At 39.4% G+C, this 9,566-nt stretch overlaps 1 protein-coding gene across 1 annotated transcript in view; it reads left to right on the top strand.

Moving 5' to 3' along the window:
* The window catches only part of LOC104497684 (cadherin-13-like), a gene marked incomplete at its 3' end in the record, with an annotated part of 73,988 nt that extends 65,953 nt beyond the window's left edge, over positions 1–8,035 (top strand). The window contains exon 4 of the mRNA XM_010140963.1: positions 7,891–8,035. Within this exon, the coding sequence (XP_010139265.1) occupies positions 7,891–8,035 (145 nt within the window). The remainder of the gene's footprint in view (positions 1–7,890) is intronic.
* Positions 8,036–9,566: the final 1,531 nt, after the last annotated feature.

Raw genomic sequence — 9,566 nt, forward strand, 5'->3', positions numbered from 1 at the left:
GGGGGGTGGTGTGGGGGTGGGGGGGGTGGGGGGGGGTGAGGAATGAGACACTGAGGGGGCAATCAGGTTTTTCAAAGCTCTTTCAAAGGTGTTTTGATTTAATAGGATATATTATCCAGTCTTGTAAGGCGCTTTGAAAAATCACACTGTGCACATGTTGGTAGCTTAATAACCTTTGTAAATCTAATTTTACATCACTTGCTCAGCAAGAGATAGAATTTAGCTGTCAGTCTTGTATTTGCAGATCAAAAAACCTAGATTCAAACTTGATTTAAATTGTGTCTGGTGTGTGGCTTTGGTGAAGTCATTTCATCTCCGTTTCTTCTCCCATTTTTTGCCTATGTTATTTATGTAATTGATTTTCTTTTGAAACACTCTGCTACACTGCATCAGTTGCTTCCATCAGTTCTATCATAATTAATCAGGATGGTTATGACCAGTCTGAGTGCCTCACACTTCCTTTAGGTTCACCTCTAAAATGGGGATGGTGATTTTGAGCCTTTTGGAAGTTATTTTATGGCTGCATTTCAATAGTCCGCAGGTGCAGAAGGGTTTGTCCCTGCTCCCAGTGCCCATGGGGAGCTCTGCCGGGATGGCAGGGCCTTGGAGCAGCTGCCAGCTACCCACCCTGCCATGCCCTGAGGTGTGAGGTTTCCTGCACAACAGAAAATGAGCTTTGTGATAACACCAGTGTCTACTGTTCTCTGCTCCCAGTTCCTTTGTTTGCTCTAACTTTTGCGTAAGCAACCAGTTAAACCCAGTTTTCTCCTGTGCAACGTGACTGTTCAGAGTACAGTCTTCTGAGACAGTGACATTTATGAGAGGGACTGGATTTTATGAATGATGGAACTAGGGCATGAGATGGAATGAAGCTTTGAAAAACTGCTAGTTACTGGTGTTTGGTCTTATATCTAAAATGGAACATTCTGTATCAGGGGTCTGGCATGTCCAAAGAATTACTTCTTGCAAATATTTAAATGTTCAAAATGTGAAATCTTAAAAATAATAGTCACAAAAAAAAAAAACCCTCACTAAAGTAAATCTTGTCTGTTCCAAGCTGACACAAATAACTAAAATAAAACTTATTGTTTGATGACCAACTTTGATTATAGCGTTTAAAAACTATCCTCAGGAATAAGTGGTAAAAATTATATGATTAAGTTACCAATTTTGTGGGTTTATTTATTCCTGTTGGTTCACAAGAAAACTTCAGAAAATCCCAATTACCTGTTTTTAATGAGCTGAAAACATCAAAATAATTTAAAAATTTTGGTTTAGTGTTGTCCTGCAGAAAAGGCAGAGTTTCTTTTGTATAATCTTTCTACAAGCATGCATTTAATGTTTCCTCTCTGAGGTTTATAGCATCATTCTCTAATTTTTTCTGTTTTCCTGATCTGTGATCTTGTTCACAAGAATGGGACCAATATATCCTCAGAGGACAGAAAACTTTTAATGACTTTAGGTCTACAAGCAAAGAGTGCTTAAAGAGCAATATTGTGATTCAGAGACACGGAGCTGTGGAAGATAATACATTTACTGTGACACTAATAGCATCACAGTATATATATTCAATTAGATAGTGAATTCTGATTGCTTAGTTTTGTGCTGTGGAGGAATTTAATATATTAAAAAATATTAAATGTATAGTATTTAGCTTCATTTTGCAGCAATGAGCGTATTTCACTGATGGCATCTTCTAGGAGTACTCCGTAAAGTGAACTGCAAATCAAGAGGCGTGCTGATGCTGGAAGACAGACCATAATCCTGACGGTACAGGACAAAGAACCTGGAAAACTCCAACTACCACTAATCATTCAAGATGCGTTTTCATACTGACGCTGAGGGGATCCCTCCTCTGGGAGGTAGTCGCTTTTCTGGATTGCCAGAGCCAGGTCTTTCAGAGAGCTGGGCAGTTTCTGATCTCAAACCAACAGGAGGTGCAGGTGCAACGTGCTTTTGGAGGTTGGCCTTTCCTGAATGTAAACTGGTAAAGACAGGGTTCTTGTGCTTCCCACTTCAAGGGAAGGATGAACAGTAAATATTCACAACAGAAAGATCTACTGCACAAAAATTGATGTGGAAAATATACGGAAAGTTGTTACTTAATTAAGGCAACTTTCTTGACTTGGGATGGTTTTGTTTAAAGAAAAGGAATCTGAAATATCATGTTAATCTTGTTATGACGTGGACATATTTAGATAAACCTCTCTGTCGACAGGCAAGTTTAGCTTTGGAAAGGTAAAGTTTCTTGTTAGTAAAAAGTGTATAAACTGTGAATATGCAGTTCGTACTTCTATTTCTTGTTCTCTGTCATTTCTTTCTCTCAGAAAGAAAGAAAAGACTTGGTAGACTCGACAGGTCTATTTAGGAATGGTCTCCTGCTAGCTGTAGCTGGGAAGGACGCGGTTGCAGGGACCAGTCAGAATTGTATTAGTTGAGCATGAGGCAGCTCCTATCACCAGTGAGCTACCAGACAGCCTTCAGTTAGACCATGGGACAACAGCCAGGCTGGCTCTGTAGAGTGTTCCTCAATTTGACTCAGCATAGGCAAGGCCTTCTAGGAAGGGTTAACAGTGTTCGTCATCATGTCCTCTTTCTTCAAGTTATCTTTTTCTGTTATTCCCTCTTATGGCTTCTCTCTCTACTCCTTGACCCCCTTCCATTTCCCCCAAACCCCCCAGTTTTGCTGTCCAGTGACATTTGGCTTCAAACACAAATTGCAATACGATTAATTCAATTAAACACATTTTATCTTGCTCTTCTACTAATATATATCCTGTTATTAAGCATCAGTAACTCTACAGTTTGTTTTGCTCTTACTTCCCCAATGAAGATTTCTTTACCAGTGAGTGCATAAATTAAATCCCCCTTTTTTCCAAGTCTAGTAGGGTAAGTAAATACACATTCGTATTGTCACTGGGTTTTTTGCTTAATTAGGCATAAGTTCCAGGAAGTTTTAAAAAGTTAAATCATATAAAGAGTCCCAGTTAAATATTTATTCCTTGGTACTTGCTGAGACCAACTTTCTAAGTTACACTTCACAAACCAGAATATTATGACGTTGACATTGACCTTTAAAAATAGTGAAAAAGAACATCTTTGTTTGTCACATTAAAATCCTCTTCCTTTTCACTTTCTGGTTATTTTAACCAACTACATTTTGGTTATTTTAACTAGATACTATCGCCTAAAAATTTACCTGGTTTTACATAGGTCCATAGCAAGACTGGATCACTGTGTTGTGCTTTTCTATGAATTAATCAATGATGACTAAAATATTTTTTCTGAAGAAAGGCTGACTAACATTTGAAGGCTGAATAAAAAAGTGAGATTATATTTTGCAAATGTCCATGAAATGAAATAGCATAGTGTATTCTCAATAATAATAACAAAGATTGTCAATAATAACTCTAATTGAGGCAAGAGCAGGTCGTGGTATAGCAGTGATTTGTACTGGGACATGCTCCTTCCAGATGGTTGAGTGTACCCTGCTTCCAGGACGGCACACCTTCCCTGTGCCTTGGGCACCATGGGAGGCTGGAGCAACAGGCGGAAAAGCTTGTGGGTCGAGATGAGGATGAAGCACCTGGGCAGTGCTGGGCCCTTTCTCACATGAGCTTTTCCAGAGGCACCACCAGGGTCGATGAGGGGCTCAGCTGTGCCCTGCCATGGGGCCAGCTGGAACCTGCATGGGGCAGCCCTGTCCTCTCCTCACAGCCCTCTGTGGCCCCCACTGCCAGCATCCAGGTACAGACACCCAGTGTGGAGGACACGCAGGAAAAACATCTGTTGAAACAAGTGGAGTATTCTGTGAAAAACCTTATCAGCAACCACTTGGAAATTAAAATTAGAAGGCAGTTAATGACCAAAGAACCTGTATTAGACTTTGAAATTAATGAAGTACTAAGAGGTAGTCCAGGTTTACTTAGGAAAATCTGTAAATTTCTGATGTAATTTTGTGTGGGCCATTGGCTGGCTGGCAAAGAACAAACATTGATATGCAGAGAAGGAAGGTGGCTATCCAGAGTCGTTTCACCAAAAGCAATAAATGAATGAAAACAACCACTCCGTGAAGAGAAACCTTTTACTTTAAGTAATGGTAAGAATGAGACTGGTGATCTCTTCCTGTAAATGTTGCTGACTGCAGAGTGGAAGGAAATCAAGACTACATGAAACAAGGGAGAGTGCTTAAAGCAGGGATGCACAGCTTTGAATGAGCTTACTAGACTTGTGGTAATGTCATCATGTTTGGGGTGACAAGAAAGTTCTTCACTTCAGATACGGTGAGGGAAATTGGATGGGAAGTCAAGAAGTTCTTTTTGAGAAGGAGGAGTATTGAGTAAGAGTTTGTCTAGACAAACAGGCTAAAATCTATTACTGCCTGCAGTTTTCACTTTTGTGTTGCTTTTCCCTGCTTTATTGTGCTTAATTTTACCAGTGTTTTTCAGCTATATTGGCAGTAACAGCCGAAGTCTGCTTTGTATCCTCTCACAGAGGTGTAACAGTCTCATGAACACTTGATTATCCTTTGTAGTTTGCATGTATACTTCTGTCAAAAATGAAATTGGGATTTAGCTTCAAGTGTTCCTGAAAATATGATTGGTTAGGTTGCGGTGAGCAGAACTTCATCATTATGAACACAATGCCATGGCTTGTAAGGTAGAACATGGAAAGAATAGTCAATCTTACAATAGTCAATCTTTCATGTAATAAATAGCTGCAGATTTTCAGATATTTCTGTCTTTGTTTACCACTTCTCCTTAGAGTTGCATTGTTAGAATCAGGTAGGACCTTAGATAACTTCTGAATGTTCAATTAAATCTCTTGCTATCAAAGAATGAATGCAGTATCTTTCACACATCAGTCAAGTTTTACATTAAAGCTAGATAGGCTTTCCTGCCTTTCTTTACTGAAGGACTGAAATCTTGCTCTTCTGATAGTCAGGCACAATCTAATTTTCCACCTGGTTTTATTATGTTCAAATAAATTTGGGGTTTGTGCCAACATTGGCTTTTACTTGAATGCTTTTTTCTCTTGCATGTGTTAGGGTTTTTTAAGTAACAGTATAGTTCTGTTGCTGTTTTGCTGCTTCTTTGTTAGGTTTTTGTGTGTGTGTGGTGGGGCTTTATGATTTTTTTGTGGGGTATTTTTTGCTTGGGCCAGGTAAGGTGTAAGCAGCTTCCTTCACAGACTGGTCATGTAAAGATAGGTAGTCATAATTCCAGGGCTGCAGGCTTTCATTTTGAAAACGTTGTGGAAGAGTGGGCTTAAAAGAAGCTGGTGAGTTAACCCATAATGCTTAGGACAAGCCTGGAAATTATTGTACAGAGATTAATAAAATGAAGTCCTCTGTCATCTTAATGAAATTAAGCAGAGATTGTGAACTGTTCCTATAGACATTCACACCAACTTTTTTAGACCGTTGGTCTCAGATGCAATTGAGTTGGCAATGATAAAGTAAATCTATTTTAGTCATGAATATGAATGTCCTATTCTCTCCCTTAATCTGTGCAAGTCTGAAGGAAAAAAACCCCTGGTGTTAGATCAGCCTTTGCTTTAGATGACTTACAATTTTGATAAAGCAGTTGAAGTAATTTTTAAAATTTAGCAAAGCCTTTGTTCTTTCCAGTGAGCACTATTGTCACTTAGTATTGAGAGATAGATTAAGAGGAAATTATCTTGAATTTGAAAATGAATTTGCTGGAATTTCACATAGCAATATTGTCATTCTTCCATTTCCCAGAGCAATTAACATAGTTTTGATGAATCAACATTTGCTAAGATAAAGTGTCCAGCTCGAGCCCTCAGCACAGGAAAGACATGGACCTGTTGGAGCAGATCCAGAGGAGGCCACAAAAATGATCAGAGGGCTGGAACACCTCCTGTGTGAAGACAGGCTGAGAGAGTTGGGGCTCCTCAGCCTGGAGAAGGTTCCAGGGAGAGCTTAGTGCAGACTTCCAGTACTTAAAAGGGGGCTATAGGAAAGATGGGGACAGTATTTTTAGCAGGGCTTGTGGCCACAGGACAAGGGGTGATGAATTTAGACTAAAGGAGGGGAGGTTTAAACTAGATGTAAGGAAGAAATTTTTTACAATGAGGCCCAGGTTGCCCGGAGAGATGATAGAAGCCCCATCTCTGGAAACATTCCAAGTCAGGTTGGACGGGGCTCTGAGCAACCTGCTCTAGTTGCAGATGTCCTTGCTCACTGCAGGGGAGTTGGCCTAGGTGGCCTTTAAAGGTCCCTTCCAACCCAGAATATTCTGATTCCTTTTGTCAGCAGTTTCCAGCTGTAGTAAACCTGGATCTAGCTTTACTGTAGTCCAGTGATAAGACAGCGTTTTCCTTCCTAGTCTCACCACATTGTACACACTCCGAAGATTTTTACACTGCGTTGACTTTGGAGTACAGAGTTAAACAAGCCCTGGAAATCGAAGGGCACATGCCCCCATTAAGCCTCCGCTGTGCCAATGCCACGTGAATCAGTGGTCTTCAGGACCAAGTTATTTGTTTGCTTTTAAGCTGTTAAGTGAAAAACAAGGCTTGGGAAACGCTTGCAAGACAATTGGTAGTGAAGTGAGGATAAGCAGGGAATAGATGTTACAATGGACTGTGACACTATTTACAAACAGTGTATGTGAGCAGATAGTTTACTTGTAACAAATACTCCTACTCACACCCAGGACATTGAATTAAAAACGTGGAATGTATTTATAAGCATAACAAAACACAGAGATGTGATAATAAGCCATCCATTTTAATAAGGAATTAGAATTCTGACCCAATTCTTTCCCAGTAGGATTTATTACTAACTTATAAATAACTTACAGGTATAACACATGGCGATGAAGAATAAATTAACAGAATAAACAAATGCTCAGAGACGTCTAGCCCCTGCTGCTCCCACTTTCTCAGGGAAAGACTGGCAGAGTGCGATATTAACGTCTGTGCTCAGTTTCATTTTCTGGCTGGCTTAACTCCATTAAAGAGTTGAGGCTGGGGACGGGTAGGATAGGGGAAAATGATAGCTGTGTCTCCAATATGTTTATTGCTGTATTTTTCTGATGTCTTGGTGAGGGCAGAGAACCGCAGGTATAGCACACACTTGCAATCTAAATTGATCTCTTCTGTTATCTAAGATGCCTCGGCATGGTTTGCCCTATATGACTGATAAAGTTTTGGTAACTCATTGTGACTTCCCATTGCAAGGAGATCAGAGGATTGAGATATACAGTGTGATCCTTCTTTCCAGTTTTTGGCAGTAAAGAAAATCCAAACGCATCTTCAGCTGCATATGCCAGCTTTATGTTCAATGGGTGTTTTCATGCACTTGGATGTGTGTGCGCATGGGTTATCTACCTGCATCTGTTGTTCCGTCCTTCTATACCTTATTAGAAAAGCTGGAGACCTCTCAAAATTACCTAACATAATGCTTCATGTCATCATCAGTGAGAAAATGTATTTAATATGTCTGATGCTTACTTTTTTTTTTTGAAAGAAAGGCTTTTAACATTAGGAGATGTGTCAATTATACTGTGATAGTTCTATATGTGCCCAATAAATGTTCTTGAAAAAAGTAAAGAATCAGATTTTTACAAATAATTTACATGATTAGGATGAAATTTACAGGGAGTCCTTATACTCTAGTTATTTCATTCTTCAGGGAATACAACATTTTTAAGCTGCCAAGGAGCATCTTGATTTGAACGTACATCTGTCTTTCTCTTTTGCATAGATTGAAAATCTGCTCTGAGCCTAGTCCAAAAGAAGGGGCTGCAAGTGGTATCCTTGGCAGGGTCTGCTTACAGCAGCGCTGATCTGAGCTGTTTTCTGTTACTCTGCTCACTGTGATAGTGAACTAATGAATTTACTCCCCTCTCTTTGTTCACACAGCTTGAAGTTGAGGTCACAGATGTGAGTGGGAAAACCATTGATGGTCCAGTCCGCCTGGATATTTCTGTTATTGATCAAAATGACAACAGGCCAATGTTCAAAGAAGGACCCTATGTTGGTCATGTCATGGAGGGATCCCCCACAGGTAAGTCCATGCCAATCATTTTTCTATAAATAAAGCCTGAACTAATTCTGTATTGAAACATGCATTGTTGTCATATTGTACAACTGTTCTTGCTAAATTTGTGACTCACTGAATCTTTCCCCCGTGTAAAGTGGTGGGAGCAGCCCTGTAGGACAGCAGGTAATGATTTTTGAAAAGCAGTTGAGTCTCTGCAGTGAAAAGGGGAAAAAAGTAAACATTGTTTCAAATGAAAGCTTTGATTTTACACTTTTTAATTCATATCTCGAATCAAAGAAGACAAGCCCTAGGATATGGTTAAGATCCAGACCAAATGACATGTACAATTTCTGTTCACAGTGGGAATTTCACCTTTTTCTCTGTAAGGTTAGCTGCTGGAAGGGACTATTTTATTTGCATGAGGGTAGGTAAATAATAGGACCAAATGGAAAGTGCATTATCAATATGCTAAAATTTTACAGCAAATTGAAATACTGACTGTTGTTACTTGTGGAAATGTGGATACGACAGTTGCAACAAACTAAAACACACCCTGAGAATTGAAGTTAATAATGACAGTGTCCTGATTAAATTCACTGTTGATTTTATCTGATGATGAATTTCTGTGACAGTAAGATCTTGTTCTAAATTTCAGTTTGGGTACAACCATGCTGGCTAAGCTCTTCCTGCAGATGAAGGCTCAGTTAGTTTACTTCAACTGTTGCGCAGGTCTGTTGTGAGTTATTAAACAGCTGTTTCCTTCCACTCGAGAGGTATCTCCACTGCCTTCGAAAGTGGTGATTGTATGATCAGATTGTGTTGTGGAGTTAACCTGTACCCCGGTGAAGGGAATCTAAAACAGTAGAAGCTCCTATTAATATCAGTGGAGTCACAGTACTTTAATTGAGACCAGAGTGTTGTGGGTTATATATTTATACGTCTTTCTGTACCTCATTGGAGACAAGGCCTTATCCTCCTTATGTGACTCAAGCTGTGAGTATAGGCAGAAGGTTTTGGCTGTATACGCATAGTGAAATATTTTGAAATGAAAACTGGAATCAAGTGTATTGTATTTTTATGAATATTTAACATTCATTGAAGCTTGGTGTTGTGACATGGGCTTTGTTTACTCTGAATAAGGAGAGGCATTATCTTTCACTTCCTTGTATTACATACTGATGGAACTGGAAGTTATTCTTTGTCCTACTTTATTATTGATGTAGTTTCTAGAAATCAAGTAACCCTTTTAGTGAGTTTTGCATTTTCGCATGTAGTTGCCGTGGTCTGAAAAGCTGTAGGTATGAAATGCATGATGAGCTGCTCCTTCAACAGATTAAAAAGAGGGTTTGGGTAAATGTTTGTTTGCCTTACTTGTGACAGGCTTCTCATGAACCAATTGATGATCTTTTCACTGAAACAGTATTTTTCACACTTGTGAGTATGGCTGCAAGTGGAACACTAATTCTGCCTGTTGTAGGTCTCCAGTACATTCTGAATTTATTTCAGCTACTGATCGCTTATTCAGAATTCAAAAGTAACTTCCTCAGACGGTCCC

Source organism: Buceros rhinoceros, unplaced genomic scaffold (assembly GCF_000710305.1).
Source record: "Buceros rhinoceros silvestris isolate BGI_N320 unplaced genomic scaffold, ASM71030v1 scaffold3938, whole genome shotgun sequence".
Classification (NCBI taxonomy): domain Eukaryota; kingdom Metazoa; phylum Chordata; class Aves; order Bucerotiformes; family Bucerotidae; genus Buceros; species Buceros rhinoceros.